Genomic DNA, 22,566 nt, shown 5'->3' on the forward strand with positions numbered 1-22,566 from the left:
ATGATTAAAGGAGTTTTTGTACCTAAAATTATGACATAAATAAATATTAAATACCTGTTAGTTACTATTACTTAATTACTAATAGGGGAAGTAAGGATCAATCAAAAAGTTTGAGTAACTTTCCCAGGCGTCATAATGAGACTACCTACTTTGGAATAACTTCTATACTATTCTCTGGCCTTGGGGATTCCCAGACCAAGCAGGTAGTGTTAAACACCAAATCTACCTGAGATACAGATTTGTGGTTGCAAGTTCTCAGGACGGACTCTCCCACTGTACTATTTGTAACCTTTATACCCAGATGCCAGAGTGTTGGTGGCGTTTTATAAATTCTTTTCTTTTACATAGGACATAGTCTTTGAAGGGTTCCAACATGGGCCCAAAGGCTCTAATGCTGTTTCTGGGCAACCATAAAAATACAAGTCCCCGGAATATGGAATATAACATTCCATTTTCAGCCACCACTATCTGAGTAGTCTTAGCATGAACTTAACTGCCTGTTATTTGGATTACGAAATGACTCAACTATGCATTATGAGGACTCTTGCTATGTCTTTTTTTTTTAAACCTACCAAATCTAGGTGTTTTTAGCAAGAGGGTTTTCTGATTATTCTGACCTTCTACAGCAAAGATCCTATTACAGTTTTTACTGACAATCAAATTAGGTTTGTTAATCTTTACCTAAAAGAGTATTTTGTCATTTTAAATTTCTGAAAATAAGATCATGTTCTAGAGATGAATGGTTATTGAAACCCTAGAAGAAACGATGGCACGGAGGATTCTAAGATAACTTCCTAGACAAATGCAATGATAAATTATATCCTAAAATTTTTGCCTAATGCATCCTAATATTTCAGAAACAAGCCTTATTTTAATCATTGATAGGGAAAAGTACAACTTAAGAATTCACCCGCATGGCTGGACTGCATGGCTCTATAATCCCAGCACTTTGGGAAACTGAGGCAGGAGGAGTGCTTGAGTCCAGGAATTTGAGGCCAGCCTAAGTAACATAGTGAGACCTCATTGCTACAAAAAAAATCTAAAACTTAGCATGATGGTGCACGCCTATAGTCCCAGCTATCCAAGATGCTGAGCCCAGGAGTTTGGGGATTGCCTGAGCCCAAGAGGTTGAGGCTGCGGTGAGTTGTGATCATGCCACTTGACTCCAGCCTGTGCAAGAGTGGAGTAAACAACTCAAAAAAAAAAAAAAAAAAAAGAATCCCCTACAGAGATTTCTCATATTGATAAGCTTCTGTTATGTGCTGAATTGTGTTCCCCCTATAATTCATATTTTGAAGTTCTAACTCCCAGTATCTAAGAAGGTGACTGTATTTAGAGATAGGAGCTTTTTTTTTTTTTTGAGTTGGAGTTTCACTCTGTCACCCAGACTGGAGTGCAGTGGCCGCTCCCGGCCACCGCAGCCTCGACCTGCTGGGCTCCGGCGATCCTTCCGTCTCAGCCTTCCAGCTGGAACTACAGGTTCAGCTGGAACTACAGGTGCGCGCTACCACGCCCGGCTAATTTTGATTTATTGTAGAGATGAGGTCTCGCCAAGTTGCCCAGGCGGGTCTCGAACCCGTGGGCTCTGGCAATTCACTCACCTCAGCCTCCCAAAGGCGCGGGATTACAGGCTGAGCCACTGAGCCCGGCTAGAGATAGGATCTTTAAAGAACTAGCCCTAATTCAATATAACTCATCCTTAGAGGAAGAAGAGATTAGGACTTGGACTCATACACGTGAAGACACAGGAAGAAGACAGCCAAATATTAATAGAAGCCAAGGAAAGAGGCCCCAGGAGAAAAAAATCTGTCAACCCCTTGAATTCCCAGGCTATAGGAGTGTGGGAAAATAAATTTCTGTTGTTTGTCACCTAGTCTGTGGTACTTTGTCATGGCAACCGTAACAAACCAATATAACTTTTTATTCTTTCTTAGTAATTTACACAAAATGCTTAAAACATCTCCATTTGTGTCCTGCTATTTTAAAGATACCTAATTTAAGATCTCAAATATTTCTAAGAGAAAACATTTTTCACTCCTTTTTAATGATTATATTTTATCAACATATAAAATAGCTAATCCTTTCTGATTAAATGTATTTACTGACACTACAACTAACCACAGTATCAACAATGTAAAACTAAGAATTTTAGCCATCCTTTTTTATTTTTTTGAGTCAGAGTCTCATTCTGAAGCCCAGGCTGGAGTGCAGTGGCACAATCATGGCTCACCACGGCCTCAACCACCTAAGCCTCCCCAGTAGCTAGGACTATAGGCACTTAACACCACACTCAGCTAATTTTTAGATTTTCTGTAGAGACAAGTTCTCACTATATTGCATAGGCTGATTTCAATTTCCTAGGCTCAAGTAGTCCTCCCACCTTGGCCTCCCAAAGTGCTGGGATTACGCACATGAGTCACCGTGCCCCACCAGCCATCTATTTTTGAAAATGTGCTCAACAAAACCCACACTGACCAAACACACTAATTGCTTTACCTTGATCTGGTGCAGTCAGGCCCAACCTGGAGCATGACAGTTTGTGAACAGACATTGTACAGTCATGCCAGTTGAAATAAAATCTCTGAAATCACGCAAAGCCTCTACAGTTTTAAAACATCTCATTTAGCCAGTGTCTGCTACAGTAACGAAAAAACAAAAAGCTGCTTGTAGCAACCCATGTCAAGAGTTGCAGTCTCAGGCTCAGTTGTTGCCAGGCCATGCATGGTAGGTGATCCTCTCTGATTTCTTGCAGACCATTCTCCTCTACACGCCCTCTGAATTCCTCAGGGCTCAGCCCTGGACCCTTGTCACTCTCCATTCTCTCTCTAGATTACCTTACCTAAGCCCATGGTTTTACATTTCATCTATATGCTAGTGGCTCTCAGTCTTATTTCTCTAGCTTGGAAATTGTCTTCTGAGCTCCAGATCTGCATATTCAACTGACTGCCTGATATCTGCACTTGTCTGTCTCAAGGACAGTGCAAACAACACATCTCAAACCCAACTAGTGGTCTACCCTTGCCCAAATATGCTCCTCCTTTCATTGTTCCTATCTCAGGAAATGACACATCATTCACTCAGTTCTTCATGCCAGAAACTTGGAAGTCCTTCCTTATACTACTTTTTAGTGACCCCTATATCTAATACATTAGCAAGTTCTAGTGATTAAGATATCAACAGATGAGAGAGAGAGAGAGAGAGAGAGAGAGAGAGAGAGAGAGAGAGAATCTTAAATCCATTCATTTCTCTTCACCTCCACTATCATAAACCTGTACCTAGCTATTTATCATCTATTACCCGGACAGCAGTCTTTAAGTGGTCCCCACATCCCCTTAGCACTTTCCAATCCACCTCTCACAATGTAGCCAGAAGAATCTTTTAAAACCACAAAACAAATTCTTTTTCAGTCTTTTTTTCTCTCTCATTGATACATGCACATCACTTAAAACTTTTCAGACACATTGCACCTAAGATAAAATCCCCAATCCTTGACATATCCCATTCAAAAGAAATTCTCAGAGACAAAGCATTTGGAAAAAAGTTCACTCACAAAAACACTTGCAACTATTCACAATAGCGAAAACATGGAACTCACCCAGAAGCCCATCAAAAGTGGACTGGATAAAGAAAATGTGGTACATATACATGATGAAATACTATGCAGCCACAAAGAAGAATAAAATCATGTCCTTTACTGCAATATGGGTGCAGCTGGGGATCATCATTCTAAGTGAACCAGCACAGAAATAAAAACTGAATACCTCATGTTCTCACTCAGAAGTCGACCCTGATCACTGGACACACAAGCACAAAGGTAGGAACAACAGACGTTAGACATTGCTAGGTGGGGAAGAAGGGAGGAGAGATCAGGGCACACAACCTCACGGGTACCAGGTTCACTACTGGGGGAAAGAGGACTTGCTAGAACCTCACCTGCATGCGATTTACTTATATAAATCTTCATATGTATCCCTACAACTCTAAAATGAAATAAAATAAAAAATAAATAAAGCTAAGATTTATTTTATAGACTTTAAATTAATAATTTTTTTTTTTTTAAGTTGGAGTCTCACTCTGTCACCCAGACTGGAGTGCAGTGGCCACTCCCGGCCAGCGCAGCCTCGACCTGCTGGGCTCCGAGGATCCTTCCGCCTCAGTCTTCCAAGTAGCTGGAACTACAGGCGCGCACTACCACTCCTGGCTAATTTTTTGATTTATTGTAGAGATGAGATCTCGCCAAGTTGCCCAGGCGGGTCTCGAGCCCGCAGGCTCAGGCAATTCACTCACCTAGGCTTTCCAAAATGCAGGATTACAGGCTGAGCCACCAAGCCGCCCGGCAATAAATATTCATAACCTAAAAAAACTTGAAAAAGTTTATAAGTGAGTTGTCTGTTCATCAAATACACACATGCCGAGGTTATAAGGTATATAGTTAGTTGCTTCATGGTGGAAAAAGAGCGATTTTCTCATGATTGCCATATGCCCCCAGCATATCTAGATCTTAGCGTTATACAAGTTAGCAATTAAATTGTTTTTGTTAGAAAGCCAGTAACATATGGGAAATCCTAATGGTTTCATTCACTTTGGAGACTATATAGATAGTGTGACGCTGTGCTTTAACAGTTTATTTCAGAGCACAAAGTGTTTTGTTTTTCCTAACTGTGGGGTGTAATATATACACTTACTCATTTTGGAAACAGAACAAAACTTCAGTTTTGCTTTATATGAATAAAGCTGAGCACGATCTGGGTAATTCTTAAATCTTCAACTCTGGCCACTCTTCCCCTGATTTTCTATGTTCTGGCCACATAACCTTCTTTCGGGTTCACAAAGCTCTTCTTCAACATCTTGTCCCCTCTGTCTGGTACACACTTCCCTACATTCTTTACCTAGCCAAAGTTTCCTCATTTTCCCATTTGCAACTTAAATGTCACTTCCTCCAAATCCCAATCTGAACTGAGTGCCCCTATGATTCAATTATAGTACTCTGTGCTATCAGTTAGGATGGCTTTGGAAGCCAGTAACGGGAAGAACAAACATAGTAATAGGGTTTTTAATACCAGGGAGGCTTTTGGGCGTGGAGAGTAACAGTTACCACTGTGCATACTTTTGTTTGATGCTCACTTTATAAACCTTAAGATGTATTAAACAGTATTTCTTGGAAAGATTGTGCTGTGCTGTTCAATACAGTATTCACTAACCACATATGGCTGTTACGCAGTTGAAATATGGCCAATACAGCTGAGGAATCTAATTTTAAATTTTATTTATTTTTAATTAATTTAAACATTGGAAAAGTTAAAGTATGTGAATCTATTTTTTAATTACAAATTTTATAAAATTGAAATACAGGTCCAATATTTCCAATTAAATTAAGCAACTGAGAAGAGTATATAAATGTAAAATACACACTTGATTTCCAAGACTTAGCATGTAAAATTATTCCAATTTTTAAATTTTTTATATGCTGAAATGATATTTTGTGCATATTTGGTTAAATAAAATATACTACTAAAATCTACTGCGCCGGGTTCGGTGGCTCAGCCTGTAATCCCACGCCTTTGGGAGGCTGAGGTGAGTGAATTGCCTGAGCCCACGGGTTCGAGACCCACCTGGGCAGCGAGACCTCATCTCTACAATAAATAGAAAAATCAGCCGGGCGTGGTAGCGCATGACTGTAATTCCGGCTACTTGGAAGGCTGAGGAGGAACGATCGCAGGAACCCAGCAAGTCGAGGCTGCAGTGGCCGTTCCTGGTCTGGGCGACAGAGTGAGACTCCAACTCAAAAAAAAAAAAAAAAAAATCAACTGCATCTGATATTCCTTATTTTTTTTTTTTTTTGAGTCAGAGTTTCATTCTGTCACTCAGACTGGAGTGGGTTCACAGATCACTGCCACTGCTACCAAAGTCTCCACCTTCTGGGCTCAGGAGATCCCTCCTCCTCAACCTTCCAAGCGGCTGGAATGACAGATGTCTGGCTAATTTTTTGATTTATTGTAGAGATGAGGTCTTGCCAAATTTCCCAGGTTGGTCTCGAACCCCTGGGCTCAGGCAATCCTCTCACCTCCACCTCCCAAAGTGCTGGGATTACAGGCATGAGTCACCACACCTGGGAATTTTACTTTCTTAATGTGACTACTAGAACATTTTATTGCACATGTTACTGGCATTGTTTATATTGGACAGCACTGCCCTGAACATTGAAATGTTACACAACCAACAAATTCAAACATGAATTTTTTAAAAATTCCCACTTCAAGGTTTTAAGGGAAGTGGGAAGAAAAATAAATATCCAACTGGTAAATTTTTTTTCCAGGCAGGGTCTCCCTCTGTCTCCCAGACTGGAGTGCAGTGGCACAATCATGGCTCATCCTGGGTTCAGGTGATCCTTCCTGCCTTAGCATCCCGAATAACTGGGACTACAGGCACATGCCACACACCTGGCTAATTTTTTGATGTGTGTGTTTGGAGACGAGGCTTTGCTATGTTGTCTAGGCTGGTCTCTTGGGCTCAAGTGATCCTCCCGCCTCAGTCTCTCAAAGTCCTGGGATTACAGAGATGAGTCACCACACCCAGACAAATTGATATTTTCTTAAAGATAAATGTGTAACAAGGCTGAAGCTAGATTGGAGATAAAGGCCAGATTTACCCTGATGGGGTAAAACGTGGGCTATTGCAGCAATCCAGGAGAACGATGAAAGCAGTTTGGGCTAGAATGGAGGTGGTAAAGAGCGGGAGATGCTTCCGAGAGACACTTGGGACCTAAAACTGACACTGTTTACAAATTTATTTAATCAGATTCCTCTTTGACTTAGTCAAAATACTGATTCAATTACAAAATAATTCAATTACATTCCTCTATAATTTAATGAAATCACTAATTAAAACTTAATCAGTTTCTCTAATTTAAGCAAAACACTGATTACAAGTTTAATCGAATTCTTCCACAATGTTATATAAAAATCACAAATCTAGCAGATCCTCTTATATGCTTCAAAGAACTGTAACCAAAGATAAGACACATGAATTATCGCAATATCACAGAATTCATTGTAAAATTTCTATTTAAACTAGCACGAAGGTGTTACAGGCGTGGATCCACACAGTTGGGGCTAAAAGATGTACTAATGATTGGGTTGTGGAATGAATGACTGAATTACCTATCCGTAACAATCTCGAGAACAAAACAAGATTGGCTGGGCTCATCCCAGGACGCCCATATCAGTCAGAGGCCCCGCCCACCGCCTTCCGAGCTTTCATTCGGGCCCACGCAGCGCTGGACTCTGGCTTAGAAGCCGCATGTCCCCCAAGGTCCTGCAGGCTCTCGGGCCACCCACAACCGGCACGCAGACGAAAGCACCGGAGCTGTCATTTCTCAGAGGGAAACACTAGAGCCACAGGCCCATCTCGCGTAAGACACGCCCTCGCGGGGAGTGCTTCCGGGGCAGGGGGCGGGACCACCGGAAGTGGTCGGAGGCCGTCCGCAGCTCGTTGTTTAAGCGGCTGACGGGAAGGAGAAGCCGGAGCTCCGGAGGCGCCGCGGGGCGGCAGTCACGACCAGATTCCGAGCCGTCACTGACCCTCGGACGAGCCCGAAGCTAGGGCTACAGGCTGCGGAGCGGCTGGGCGAGACACCGGCTCGCCTTCGGACCCCATCATGTCGCGGGGCTCCATCGAGATTCCCCTCCGGGACACTGACGAGGTAAGTGTCGAGGATGGAGGGGGTGAGGGCCGTGAACTTGTGCGATCACCCCCGTCGAATTCGCTCGACTCCGTTTTTGCAGCGAGAGCACTCTTCTTGTCCAGGAGCAGCCCAGATCGAAATCCTCGGCCAAGCTCTGAGCACCTCCGTCCCCAGCCCCTGTGCCCTTCCAGTCCGGGAACACCGCGTCCCTGCAGCCTTGGGGTTGCTCCGAGAAGGAGTTCTTGAAAGTTCCTCTCCAGCCTGTTTGTATTTGACAGTACCCTGCTCTTGTCCTGACTGATACACCAAAGCAGGGGGTTGAGAGTGCCCGATAAACTGTAAAGACCCCACAGATTACAGAGGTGGGCGCGATGTCACCGTGGTCTGTGTGCTGCTTACCTCGGAATCTCCCTGGGAGCGTATTGGAGGTCGCGTCTGTCATGGAACACTGTGCTCGCTGCCCAGGCTCTGTCCGCGAGACAGGGAGCCCAACATTTAGCCGCTACTGTTCGCTGATAGAATTGACTTCCGCTTCCTTACCTACGCCTTATTCATGGGTAGCCTGTGGCTTGTCTGAGCAAAGCTCTCAGCTTCGATGTTGAGTCTTCTTGGGCATCTCACACTCTTATTTTTGTTTGTTTTTGTTGTTTGAGATATACTATTGAAATATAATTCGCTTACCATACAATTCAGTGTTTTTTAAAAATGTATATTCGCAAAGCTGTGTAGCTATTGCCTCTCTCTAATTCCAGAACATTTTCCTCTAGTTATTTTTGTGCCCACGTTCAGGAGTATCTGTGACACACAAATGCTGCCTCCATGATTAATGTGTGCAATGGCATTCAACTCTGTATGGCCTCTAGGGTCGTGCTCCTCAAGGAGTCAGACCTATGGCATCAGAGCCTCTAGGGTGCTTCTCTGCCTGTTATTTGTATTATACATCAAGCAGGGTTGTTTTGTTATTTTTGAGTAAGCAAAGCATTTGTGATATTTTAGAGTTCTAGTGACTTGCGGACAAGCAACTGGACAAGAAGCCGTTTGCTTCTCTGTGCTTTTCACTTTAACATTGTAGTATAACCTATTTGTCATGTGCTCCCTAAACATGAACATGTATTATTAGCTCAGTCCTCCTGAAAGTGAATGAATACGGTATACACTTTGGGTGTGCACGTTGATATATATTCAAGAAAGGCAGCAAAGAAAAAAACGCATCTTTAAAGAGGATTAAGAGTTAAAACCTACATTTTATATTTTAGGTCATTGAACTTGACTTCGATCAGTTACCAGAGGGAGATGAAGTTATCAGTATTCTGAAACAAGAACACACACAACTACACATATGGATTGCTTTGGCGGTCAGTATTCATGTAGCAAATATTTAGTATTTGTTGACTGGGAAAACATGTGGTTTCTCTTTTCTGATATAGTAATAGCCCAGGTTAGGTGCCTAATAAATAAATTATACTGTGTGTGGAAGTTAACTGTATTATCATGTGTGGAACAATTAGATCAGTTTCCTAAATGATGTGCTACTATACTGGTAAATTAGTATAGTTGGTAAGGCAAAATTCATTTAAGTTAAATAGTATTCGATATTGAATATTTGATTATTTAATGATTATTCAGTGAAGACTAGCTAATGGTTTATAGATAAGCTGAGAAGAAACAAAAGTCCTTCAGTATAAACATTACCCATAACAGTAAAACATTTCCCTTAAAATACTCTAGAAACTGATTAGATTCCAGGCAACCCACAAAAGCCCTTTTGGGTAAAGTTCATCTTAGGCTTTTGTTTTTTGTCCTGTTTGGTCTCCTCCATAATATGAATGCTGCTAGATATTATCAGGAAAATCCAGTCAGGAAGCCTACAGTTCTGTGCCCTCTACCCCCCAGCATCAGCTTCTTAATGACATTTCCTTTATATAAAAATAGGTAATGTAAATACTATAATCATTATTCATAAGCAAGTATGCTTTAATGAAAGATACAGAGGATGCTCCTAATATTATCTTGAAGGTCTAGAATTGGGCTTGTATCCAGTGCTGAAGCTGCCCTAAGAGATTCTTCCCTTTGGATATAGATTTACAGAGAAGTACTTTCAGTACTTCTCTGACAAGCAATGCCTTCTGAACTTGAAGTGCCAAGTTTATTCCATGGAAACCAAGTCATTAATCCTTATCACACATTTTTTAAAAACCAGACAGTAACTTATTTTTGTTTTTGTTCTGTTTTATTTTTGAGTTGGAGTCTCACTCTGTTGCCAAGGCTGGAGTGCCGTGGCACACTCATGGTCACTCCAGCATTGACCTGCTGGGCTCCGTTGATCCTTCTGTCTCAGTCTTCCAAGTAGCCAGAACTACAGGCGCATGCTATTGCGCCCAGCTAATTTTTTATCATTTGTAGAGATGAGGTCTCACCAAGTTGCTCAAACTTACGTTTTTTAAAGTACATATGCCTCAGCCGGGTGTGGTAGCACGCGCCTGTAGTTCCAGCTACTTAGAAGGCTGAGGTGGAAGGATTGCTGGAGCCCAGCAAGTTGAGGCTGCGGTGGCCGGGAGTGGCCACTGCACTCCAGTCTGGGCGACAGAGTGAGACTCCAATGCAAAAAAAATAAAAATAAAAATAAAGCACATATGCCTTCCCTGATAGCCTCATACAAGAATTGGGATGTTGGAAGATTAGCATGACAACTGTGGTAGAATAAATTCATGAAACATGTGGGATATAGGTTTTTATAGGGGAAAGAGTATAGGCTTTGGGGTTAGAGAAGCCTTTGCTCTAGTCCCAACTTGGCTGCTAACTAGCTATGTAACCTCAGATAAATGGTCTAACTTCTGAGCCTCTTTCCTCATTTAAAATATGGAGATGTTAATTCCTACTTTATAGGGTGGTTGTACAGATTAGAGAAAATGTGTGTGAAGTTTTAGCATGGTATGTGACCCACAGATAGTAAATGATGAATATTCCTGTTATTATAGTGAAACAGATGTTTAGGGAAGTTATTCAACAGGCCCAGGGTCATAAATAATTTTTTGGTAGCTCTAGAACCAGAACCCCTAGTTTTCTGTCTAGAATTATTTATATCTTCCATTATTGCTTTCTCTCTCAGGCTGTACTTTATTGAAATTTTTAGTTTAAAATCAGCCATTACTAGATAAGCAGACTGGAAACATTTTTAGTGATTCCAGTTTTTTTGGTTTTTTGTTTTTGTTTTTTAGTTTTATACAGAGATAAGGTCTTGCTCAGTCACCCAGGCTGGAGTACAGTGGTGCAATCATAGCTCATTGTGTCCTTGAACTCCAAGGCTTAGGCAATCCTCCCATCTCAGCCTCCCAAGTTGCTGGGATTACAGGTGTGAGCCACCATGCCCAGCTTGATTCCAGTTTTTTAAACAGCTTTAGGAACCTATGGAAGTTTAATGAACCTATGATAAACTGCATATATTTTAAGTTTACCATTGATAAATTTTGTCACGTATATACTCATGAAACCGTTAACCATAATCAGGATTGATGAATATGTCCATCAACCCCAAAAGTTCCCTCTGTACCACTCCCCTTTACCTCCACCCCTCTCAGTGCCTGGCAACCACTGATCTACTTTTATTGCTAAAGATTGGTTTATGGTTTTTAAAGTTTTATATAAATAGAATCACACAATATGTACTGGTTTTGGTCTGGCTTCTTTCACTCAACATAATTATTTTGAGATTTATCCATGTTGTAACATGTATCAATAGTTCATTCTTTTTTATTGTAGGATACTATCCATTGTGTGGATATACCATAGCTTGTGTATCCATTCAACTCTTAATCAATATTTGGAGAGTTTCCAGTGTTTTTCTATTACATATAAAGCTGCTATAAACATTTGTATTCAGCAACTGATACGGACATATGCTTTAGTGTTTCTAATTTGATCCTTTACCTTATAGCTGGAATACTACAAGCAAGGAAAAACAGAAGAATTTGTAAAGCTGTTGGAAGCAGCACGTATAGATGGCAATTTGGACTATAGAGACCATGAAAAAGACCAGATGACTTGCTTGGACACATTGGCAGCCTATTATGTACAACAGGCTCGGAAAGAAAAGAATAAGGACAATAAGAAGGATCTTATTACACAGGCCACCTTGTTGTATACAATGGCTGATAAAATTATTATGTATGATCAGGTAAAACGAGTCAAGTTTTTTTCAGTTTATGAAAGGGGAAGAAATACTACCTGAAAGCAAAATGTGTGTGACAGACAACAGATATTTTTTGAAAGAACTTATCTGCAAATAACATGGTTGATATAGTAAAAAAGATATGTCCCTCACTAAACTTGGAATATTTTTGGTCCTTGTACTGTTGAAGTAATGTGGGCAAATTTAATATATAAAATGTATCCACACGTTGAGGCAGTAATCCCAACATCTCCAGGTGAATTTCAAGCATATTTTAAGAAATTTGAACTTATCTTTTTGTCATTGTTACTGGCACAGAAGACTTACATTTCATGATAATTTCTCATTTTGTAATTAATATTGCTTATTGGTCATTTAAGCACATTACAGTTGATAGAGGAATTTTCATCTTACTCTACCTCCTTCCTGTATGGCCTTCATTTTAGTGTTACACATTCATGGTATATCAGGGGTAAAGTCTAAGATGATACATTACTTTAACAGAACCATTTGTTGGGAAGAGCCTGCTTCTGCTTACTTGAAGGCGACAAAATGGATCAAGCTGATGCACAATTTCATTTTGTACTCAACCAATCTCCAAATAATATCCCAGCCCTTCTTGGTAAGCAATCTGTGGCAAACTTCTTAAGAAGCATTTTTTCAGCATATGCCTAGAATATCTTTGCAATAACTTCTTAATAACTCAGCTGGACAGCATAGTAGTAGAGCTTTATCTTGTTAAAAATGAAACTACCAGCTAGGCATGGTGGTGGGCACCTGTAATTCCAGCTACTCAGGAGGCTGGGATGGGAGGATCACTTGAGGCCAGGAGTGCAGGACCAGTCGGGGCAGCATAGCAAGTTCCTGTGTCTTAAAAAAAAAAAGTACCAGGCTTGGTGGCTCAGCCTGTAATCCAGCACTTTGGGAGGCCGAGGTGAGTGGATTGCCTGAGCCCACGGGTTTGAGACCCGCCTGGGCAACTTGGCGAGATCTCATCTCTACAAGTCAAAAATTAGCCGGGCGTGGTAGCGCGCGCCTGTAGTTCCAGCTACTTGGAAGGCTGAGTCAGAAGGATCGCCAGCGCCCAGCAGGTCGAGGCTGCAGTGGCCAGGAGCGATCACTGCACTCCAGTCAGGGTGACAGAGTGAGACTCCAACTCAAAAAAAAAAAAGTAGATAAAGGGAAAACAAAAACAAAAAACTATCTACAACACATTATTGTTGAAATTGCAGAAATAAAATTTATACCAGTTAAGAATAATTTATTATTTACTTTCAAAGAGTCAGTAAACAATCTCTACTTGGATAAATTCAAACTATTTCAATTATTACTTTATAATATCTAACATAAAAACAGGATGTTCTGTTTATAGACATAAAATGTCTTCATGGAAAACAAATTTTAATATGAAATTATGTTCACTATTTTCAAGTATTACTGAGAGATGTATTTTAACACAGATAAGTTAATGTAAAGCATAGTAGACTTATATTCTTTAATCAGACAGTACATTTATTTTAAAAATCATTGCAGGTAAAGCTTGCATTTCTTTCAACAAGAAGGATTACAGAGGAGCTCTTGCTTACTATAAGAAAGCGTTGCGTACTAACCCAGGATGTCCAGGTAAAAGAAAACCTTTATTTTAGATCTAAGCTATGTATGACTCAACATAAAACATTAAGGAGGGCAGTTGCTTATGAAGTTAGTTGTAAAAAGGTATAGTTGAATTATTAAAATGACAGAATTGAGATTTATTTTTAGTGTTATGTTTGATTCAAAAGCTGGATAATAGATCGTATTATAATCTTTTTGTCATATGCCATTTTTCTTTCCAAAACATCATTCATTTAGCAAATTTTTATGGAGTACCAACTATGTGCCAGGCACTGTTCAAAACCCTGGGAATGTAGCAGTGAGCTAAAGAGACAAAAATCACTGCCTTCATTGAATTCACTTTCTAGTGGGGAAGATAAATGAGTAAAATATATGCTATGTAGGCTATCAGTAAGGGCTAAGGAGGAGAACAAAGCCGAAAAGGGGTGTGAGAAGCATTGGGAGTTGCTTAGAAAGGATGACCAGAGAAGCTCATCAGAGATGGTAACATTTGAGTGAAGACTAAAAAACTAACAGCCATACAGATACATGGGAGAAGATCATTTCCAGAAAGAGAGATCATAGAAGGTACAAAGGTCTGAGGAAAGAGTGTGCCTGACAAGCTAGAGGAAGACTGAGGAGGCCAGTGTATCTGGCATGGAGAGAAAGAGTGAGCAGAAACGGAGTAAGAGATAGGGTCAAAGATATAACCAGGGACTGATCGTTAGGGCAACATGAATTATTATAATGACTTCTGTTTTTACTCTTATAGTCAGGAAACCATTAGAGGGCTTTGGACAGGAGTATCATGATCTGACTTGCATTTAAAAGGATCATTTGGGGCCAGGCACAGTGCCTCAAGCCTGTAATCCCAGCACTTTGGGAGGCCGAGGTAAGAGGATTGCCTGAACCCACGGGTTCAAGAAACTGTGCGAGGTCACCAGGTGAGTGAGTGTAGGTAGAAAAGAAATCTGAGCCTGGAGCTCTAGGTCACTCTGCTATTTAGAGGTTAGGAAAACATGGAAGAATCAGCAATGGAGCCTGAGAAGGTAGCAGCCGAAGGTGCAGGAGGAAAATAGGGTCAGTACAGTGTCCTGGAAGCCAAATGGAACATGTTTCCAGAGCAAGGTGACTGAAATGTCAGATTTGTTGTTGGGCCAAGTAACATAGGGACAGGGAATTGATCATCAGATTTAGCAGCATACAAATCATTTGTGACCTTTATACAAGCAGTTTCACTGGAATGGTGGTGTGAGCGCTTCACAGGAGTGGATGCAAGAGAAAAATGGAAGGGCAGGAATTAGAGGCAGCAAGTGTAGCTAGATTGTTCAAGGAATTTTTCTATCAAGGGAAAAACAGGAATGGTTGGCAACTGGAAAGGGAATCAAGAGAAGATGTTTATAAGATGGGAGGATGTATCTAAAATGGAAGGATGAGAAGATTCAGGAGAGAAGAAAAATTTTGATACCAGAAAAACAGGGGAGGGTGGCTGGAGCAGTATCTTCAAATAGATGAGAGGGGTTCTGATGATCAGCAGAGATGTTGACCCTGAATATTGGTTTGTATTTTGGCATGGCCTTGAAGTGAGGTAGCATGTGTAAGCGTAGCTCTGAAGGCAGTGACAGTACGTGCATGTAATCAGCCACAATACTTAAGGTCTTAATGGAACTTTTGTTCTCCATTTAATAATTGCTCTTCAAAAATGAGAAGTTGAAGGAATGGTATAGCTGGGGTGTTAGAAGACAAAAAAAAAAAAGCTAGCATGCTAGGTGTTCTGTTCTATGGTGAGAGGGGTGTCCCTGATAGGAGAGAGGCTGGAGCATGATATATCCAGCCTCCGGTGAGACAAGTTTGCGGTAAGCCAAAAGACTTTGCAGTGTAGTTACACGAGGTTAATTTGGGGGATTTTATACCTCATAAATGGAGAATGTTGGCATTTTTGTAATTGAATTAAACCCTTAAAAAATGCCTGGGTTTGTATAGAGAAAAATGATTGACTTTTTTTTTATTGTCCTAATCTGACAGATTGAATGAATTGATTTTAATTTTTGTTTTGCTTTGTTTTAGCGGAAGTTCGTTTGGGAATGGGCCATTGCTTTGTGAAGCTTAACAAACTAGAGAAAGCTCGCCTGGCATTCAGCAGAGCCTTGGAACTCAATTCCAAATGTGTGGGAGCATTGGTTGGACTGGCTGTTCTAGAACTCAACAATAAAGAGGTAACTTGTAGGTGAAAAAGTTATCTAGTTCCTAGTTGATTTGTTAGGCCCACAGCCTCTTATCTAAAAGTCTTGGTGTCAGATATGTATTAGAAATTAAGATATCAGATTATAGAAAAGTAATATGGCACCTGTACTGCAAAATATGTAACACCCCAGTTATTGGGGCAACTCCCCAAAAGCAAACTTCTATTTCTGTAGCAAAATGAGTGACTATTCACAATAGGATAACCTCATAATTCAGATAAAGTGTTGTTACCTATAAGTTTGCTCCAAGACTACGAAAACATTTGTTTTTAGAGCTTTTTTGGATTTCGGATTCTCAGATAGCAGATTGTAGACCTGTATGTCAGTTTAGAATGCTTTCAGTTGCAAGTAACAAAAAGCACACTCCAGTGTCTTAAATATCATTGTTGTTATTGTTTACCAAACCAGATGTCTAAGGTTTCAGATTTGTCACTTCAGTGTCATTAAACCTAGGATCTTGTATCATTGTGTTCTCACTTAATGTATGTCTTTCTTCATCCTGTCAGTTACTCACAGTTACAAGATGGCTGCTACATCTCCAGGCATCACATTAAGACATCAGTCTTATAAGGAGGGAGGAAGAAGAAAAGATAAAAAGCATTCTCTTAGAGAACCTTGATTTTATATTGAGAAGGAAGTTCCCCATTGTGTTTTTCCTTATATATGGTCTAAAACAGGGTTACCCAGATTTCTCAGCCTCAGCACGATTGACATTTTGGGTTGGATAATTCTTTGTCATGGGGAAGTGTCTCCTCTGCTGTAGGATGTTTAGCAGCATCTCTGGCCTCTACCCATGAAATGATAGTAGCATCTCCCCAGTTGCAATAGCCAAAAATAATATCATACCCAGTTGAGAACCATTTCCTTGAGCCAATCTTTAGCAAAGGGGAAAAGATGATCTGAACTTGTGCAGAACAATCATGATTCATTGGCTGGGGCAGGAGGAAAGGGGAAGGGTATTCCATTCTGAAGTCAAAAAATATTCACAGGTTACAAAATTGATTCCATTAGCAGGGCAAGAGGGGAAAACATGGCTGTTGGGTAATCCACAGGTGCCTGCTATACCAAGAAGACTGCTGGAATCAATAAAACCAAAGGTCCCTCTGTGTAGGGGAAGTGGAGGTGGGAACTAATAAAATAGCTAAATCTCTAACAAGAACTAAACAAGAAAATAGTAAAAATGTGGCACAAACAAAATATATATTAAGGACTAAAGAGGAGACTTAATTATAAATGCAGTATAGATATTGAATGCATTCCCCCAGAACTGGAACAAGGCAAGGATACCCACTTTACCTCTCCTGTTCAACATAGTGCTGGAAGTCTTAGCCAAAGCAGTCAGGCAAGAGAAAGAAATAAAAGGTATCCAAACAAGAAAAGAAGAAATCAACTATCTCTGTATGCTGACAATATGATCTTATACTTAGAGAATCCTAAAGACTCCTGAACTTTTTTTGTTTGTTTGTTTGTTTGTTTGTTTGTTTGTTTGTTTTGAGTTGGAGCCTCACTCTGTCTCCCAGACTGGAGTCCAGTGGTATAATCACAGCTATTACAACCTCAACCTACTGGGGTCAGGTGATACTTTCACTTCAGCCTTCTAAGTAGCTGGGACTACAAGCACACGCAACCACGCCCAACTAATTTTTTCATTTGTTGTAGAGATGAGGTCTCACCAAGTTGCCCAGGCTGGTCTTGAACCCCTGGGCTCAGACAGTACTCTTGTCTCTACCTCTCAAGGTGCTGGGATTGCAGGTGTGAGCCACCACACCCAGCTGAGACCTGAAACCATAAGCATCCCAGAAGAAAACCTGGGAGAAGCTCTTCTGAACATTGGCCTAGACAAAGAATTTGTGGCTAAAACCTCAAAAGCAAATGCAACAAAAGCAAAAATAAATAAGTAGGACTTGAAATAAAAAGCTTCTGTACAGCAAAAGAAATAATCAACAGAGCAAATAGACAACCTACAGAATGGGAGAAGATATGTGCGAACTATACATTTGACAAAGGACTAATATCCGGAATCTGCAAAGAACTTAAATCAGCAAGAAAAAGCAAGCAAAAATTGAAGAGTGGGCAAATGACATAAACAGACATCTCTGAAAAGAAGCTATACAAATGGTTAACAAACGAAAAAATGCTCAAATCACTCCTTATCAGAGAAATGCAAATTAAAACCACACTGAGATACTACCTTACACCAGTCAGAAGGGCCACTGTAAAAAAAATCAAAAGACAATAGATGCTGGCACAGATGCAGTGAAAAGGGAATGCTTATATACTGTTGGTAGAAACGTAAATTAGTACAACCTCTGTGGAAATTGGTATGGATATTTCCCAAATAACTAAAAGTAGATCTACCATTCAATCCAGCAATCCCACTGCAAGGTGTCTACCCAAAGGAACAGAGGTCGTTACATTAAAAAGACACCTCTACTTTCATATTTATCACAGCACAATTCACAGTTGCAAACATGTGGAATCAGCATAAATTCCCATCAACTGATCAGTGGACAATGAAAATGTGGTATATATACACTATTAAGCCGTCAAAAAGAATGAAATCATGTCTTTTGCAGCAACTTGGATGGAATTGGCGAACACCAGCCTATGAATTAACACAGGAACAGAAAACCAAATACCACATGTTTTCATTTATAAGTGGGAGCTAAATTGAAGACCTGAAAAGGCGTAGAGAATGGTACAATGAACATTGGAGACTCAGAAGTTGGGGGAAATAGGTGGAGGAGGAAAAATCACCTATTGGGTACAATGTGCACAGGTGGGCATGGTGGGTACACTTAAAGCTCAGACTTCAAACACTGTACAGTGTAGCCATGTAACCAAAAGCCATTTGTACCCCCTAAAGCTATTGAAATCAAGAAAAAGGAGAGGGGATTAATTACAAATGCAATATAGATTTTTAAAAATTCTAAGAGACTTCTAATTCCTGTCACAATGAAATGATACAAGCTACTGGCTACCTCTCAACATAGCATGCTAATCACCCACTTGAAGTGTGCAATTCAGGTCAGGTGTGATAGCTCATGCCTGTAATCCCAGCACTTTGAGAGACTGAGGTCGGAGGATTGCTTGAACCCTGGAGTTTGAGACCAGCCTGGACAACTTAATGAGACACATCTCTCCAAAAAATAGAAAAATTATCAGGAGAGTCCCAAGAGCAGCAGACGCTCTTGTGCACTCGGGGCTCTAATCTCAGGTTGCTGGGGAGTTGCTGTGACCTCTGAGAGGAGAACCCCAGTGCATGAACTCAAGTCTCCCCTCGGACGGACTTTCACTTACCCGCTGGCACATGCCCACTCACGCAGAGAGTCTTTATGGACACTCGCTTTGGCAGAGACGCTCACAGTCTGACCTGTCCCTTCGCCATCTGCCAGAGAATCAGAAATAGAAAAATTCACTAGATGTGGTGGTGCATGCCTGTAGTCTCAGCTACTTGGGAATCTGAGGCAGAAGAATCACTTGAGCCCAGGAGGTCGAGTCTGCAGTGAGCTGTGATTGTGCCACTGCACTCCAGCCTGGGCAACAGAGTGAGAGACCACCTCAAAAAAAAAAAAAAAGAAAGAAAGAAAAGGAAAAATAGAGTTTTTTGGAGTATACTTTATTTGCCCTAGAGTTCAGCAGTAAATTACTTAAGAATGTGATATCAAGTATATTTATTTTTTGCATCTAATATTGTATGTAGAGGACAGGAAGTTCTTTACAGTGGGGGTGTTTCTAATTTATTAAGAAAACTCAATTCTGACAATTCGGTAATGTACTATGTGAAATAGTTCATCATGATGAAGATCAGCGCAAACGAGCTATATTTTGGTGTCTGAACTTAGGGTCATATAACCTTATTTTTTGTAACCTTAAAGAAAACTTTGGAAAATTGCTAAGTAACGTTTTAACTCCATCTTGTTGTGATGTTTTCTTTTAGGCTGATTCCATAAAAAATGGTGTCCAGCTTCTTTCCAGAGCCTATACTATTGATCCTAGCAACCCTATGGTATTGAATCATTTGGCAAATCACTTTTTCTTCAAAAAGGTAGGAAAAGTCATTTATTTTTAAATTCAGATTTTTGTTTTTCTGCATTACAGATGATACCTTTTTTCCCCTCCAAATTATAGTTTGTACTAGTTACCTGGGGGTGGGTACATTTGTTCTTCCATTCGTTCCCTTAATATGTATTGACCCTGTATGCCATAATCAATACTGCAATAGGGATAGAGGTGAGTAAGACATGGGTTCCGCACTCTAGGAGTTCAGCTTCATGGAGAAAACAGACATGTAAGCAAATGTATCTATAAAAATAAAGGTCTCTACCCAGTAATGAGAGAGAAATGAGGAAGTGGTTAAGTGGTGAAGAAGGGTTTTCCCCGAGGTGGCAAAGCTCTTGAACTAGGTGTTTAGGAGGAGGTCTCTGGGCAGTTGAAAGGGAAAGGCACACATCTATGAAATCATCTTAGCAGCGAGGCTTAGTAAGAGCATAGCTCATGGGAAGCGATGCATCGGATCCAGGTAGTGGGGCATCTTTGTAATGTAAGAATTGAACAGACTTGTGTAGGCGACAAGAAGTCATGGACATTTTTATTTATTTTAGCATATGAACTGTGGTGTATTTTTTAAGTTCTAATTCTGTAGAAGTGGTGTTTTAGATTTCCTAAAACACTAAATCTAAGATTTCACTGACAGTTTTTATGCAATAAGCATGAAAATCAATCTGCTATATCAAAACGGGCACCAAATTGTACTAAGAACTTTAAACTAGTTAAATAGCAATTTAAACAAAAGTTCACAAAAGTATATCAATCCTTAATAGTAATAATGGCTACAATATTGTTATTGTTATTATTAATATGCATTCAATGCTTACTTAATGATAAACACTGTTGAAAAGTGCCTTCCATTCATTTACTTATATAATCTTCACAACGATCCTATGCTATTCCTGTTTTGTGCATGAGTATGTTGTGGATGTATTAACAGTCTAAAGTCACACAGCTGTCACCCACAGTGCTTTACTCTCTCTCTGACTGCAGAGGCACCCTCTTTCATTGTGAATTCTAGATTGGGCTCTAACTGTTATATTACAAAGGGGGAAATATGTCTTCTAGGTAAACGAAGTGTTAGTTTAAGATAAAACAGCTACAGGCCAGGCATGGTGGCTCATGCCTACAATCCCAACGCTTTGAGAGGCCAAAGTGGGAGTATCCCTTGAGGCCAGGTGTTCATACCAGCCTGGGCAACAAAGCGAGACCCATCTCTACCAACAAATAGAAAAATTAGCTAGTCATGGTGGTGTGTATCTGTAGTCCCAGCTACTCGGGAGGCTGAGGCAGGAGGATCACTTGAGCTTAGGAGTCTGAGGCTGCTGTGAGCCATGATTGCACCACCATACACCAGCCTGGGTGACAGAATGTAGCCCTGTCTCAAAAATGATAATAATAAGATAAGACAGCTATACAAGCTAGTCTTATGGGTTTACTCCATTGATTTTCTGATCTTCATTCAGGATTACAGTAAAGTCCAGCATCTGGCTCTCCACGCGTTCCATAACACAGAGGTGGAGGCTATGCAAGCAGAAAGCTGCTATCAGCTGGCTAGATCATTCCATGTTCAGGTAATTGTATAACTTCTCGAAGCAGCTCATCCTTTTATTTATAGTATGTTAAGTCTTTCTAATACCTTGTACATGTTGGTCTTGCGTGATTTTTGTTTTTTAGGAAGATTATGACCAAGCTTTTCAGTACTACTACCAGGCCACACAGTTTGCCTCGTCCTCTTTTGTGCTCCCATTTTTTGGTCTGGGACAGATGTATATTTATCGAGGTGACAAAGAAAACGCATCCCAGTGCTTCGAGAAAGTTTTGAAAGCTTATCCTAATAATTATGAAACTATGAAAATTCTCGGCTCTCTCTACGCTGCCTCAGAAGACCAAGAAAAACGAGATATTGCCAAGGTACATCTTCTTAGAGACTCACCTGCTTTCTGTTAGTTCTCCCAAGCCTCCCTTTCCTGACATCGTGTTATTGCTAGTACAGCTACGATGGAAGCAGTTTCGTTAGCCGAGCTTGTTCCAGCTAGATAACAAAGAGTTGACTTTCTAAACTGGTTGAAACAGCCACCCTTTTTTACTTGGACAGCTCATGGGCGAAATGCTTTAGCTTAATGATCTCTTTCATCCCAGGGCCATTTGAAGAAAGTCACAGAGCAGTATCCTGATGATGTTGAAGCTTGGATTGAATTGGCACAAATCTTAGAACAGACTGATATACAGGTATTTTAGGACTTTTATGTCCTACATAATGTGGTTTTTGTAAGCCTGGAGTCGTGTTTCTCTTTCATTTTCACTCATACCTTATTCTGTTGGCCATGAAAATGCAGGGTGCCCTTTCAGCCTATGGAACAGCAACACGAATCCTTCAGGAGAAAGTGCAGGCCGATGTCCCCCCAGAGATTCTGAATAATGTGGGTGCCCTCCACTTTCGACTTGGAAACCTAGGAGAGGCAAAAGTAAGAAAACAGAAATATTCCCTTCTTTTATACTTGATCTAGTTGGAATGCACACCTTTTTTTAGATGTATCAACTAGGTCCTGTAACTGTAATTTTTCTTTCTCCTAGAAATATTTTTTAGCATCATTGGACCGTGCAAAGGCAGAAGCTGAGCATGATGAACATTATTATAATGCCATTTCAGTAACAACATCATACAATTTAGCCAGGCTGTATGAGGCGATGTGTGAATTCCATGAAGCAGAAAAACTGTATAAAAACATCTTACGAGAACATCCTAATTATGTTGACTGTAAGAATTTTAAACTTTTTTGTGTAATAAAATTCCTTAATTCCCGCTAGAGCAGCAAAAATTGATC

At 40.4% G+C, this 22,566-nt stretch overlaps 1 protein-coding gene across 2 annotated transcripts in view; it reads left to right on the forward strand.

The window, feature by feature from the left end:
* Positions 1 to 7,242: 7,242 nt before the first annotated feature.
* Positions 7,243 to 22,566, forward strand: part of CTR9 (CTR9 homolog, Paf1/RNA polymerase II complex component) — a 28,054-nt gene continuing 12,730 nt past the window's right edge. For both annotated transcript variants that reach the window (XM_008069289.2, XM_021718191.1), the window contains exons 1-12: positions 7,243 to 7,702; positions 8,941 to 9,039; positions 11,619 to 11,858; positions 12,357 to 12,474; positions 13,386 to 13,475; positions 15,513 to 15,661; positions 19,629 to 19,736; positions 21,205 to 21,312; positions 21,416 to 21,652; positions 21,881 to 21,970; positions 22,078 to 22,206; positions 22,316 to 22,499. In XM_008069289.2, coding sequence (XP_008067480.1) covers positions 7,658 to 7,702; positions 8,941 to 9,039; positions 11,619 to 11,858; positions 12,357 to 12,474; positions 13,386 to 13,475; positions 15,513 to 15,661; positions 19,629 to 19,736; positions 21,205 to 21,312; positions 21,416 to 21,652; positions 21,881 to 21,970; positions 22,078 to 22,206; positions 22,316 to 22,499 — 1,597 coding nt within the window. In that variant the 5' untranslated portion in view covers positions 7,243 to 7,657. The remainder of the gene's footprint in view (positions 7,703 to 8,940; positions 9,040 to 11,618; positions 11,859 to 12,356; positions 12,475 to 13,385; positions 13,476 to 15,512; positions 15,662 to 19,628; positions 19,737 to 21,204; positions 21,313 to 21,415; positions 21,653 to 21,880; positions 21,971 to 22,077; positions 22,207 to 22,315; positions 22,500 to 22,566) is intronic.

This window comes from Carlito syrichta, unplaced genomic scaffold (genome assembly GCF_000164805.1).
Source record: "Carlito syrichta isolate Samal-C Ts95f unplaced genomic scaffold, Tarsius_syrichta-2.0.1 Scaffold311906, whole genome shotgun sequence".
Classification (NCBI taxonomy): Eukaryota; Metazoa; Chordata; class Mammalia; order Primates; family Tarsiidae; genus Carlito; species Carlito syrichta.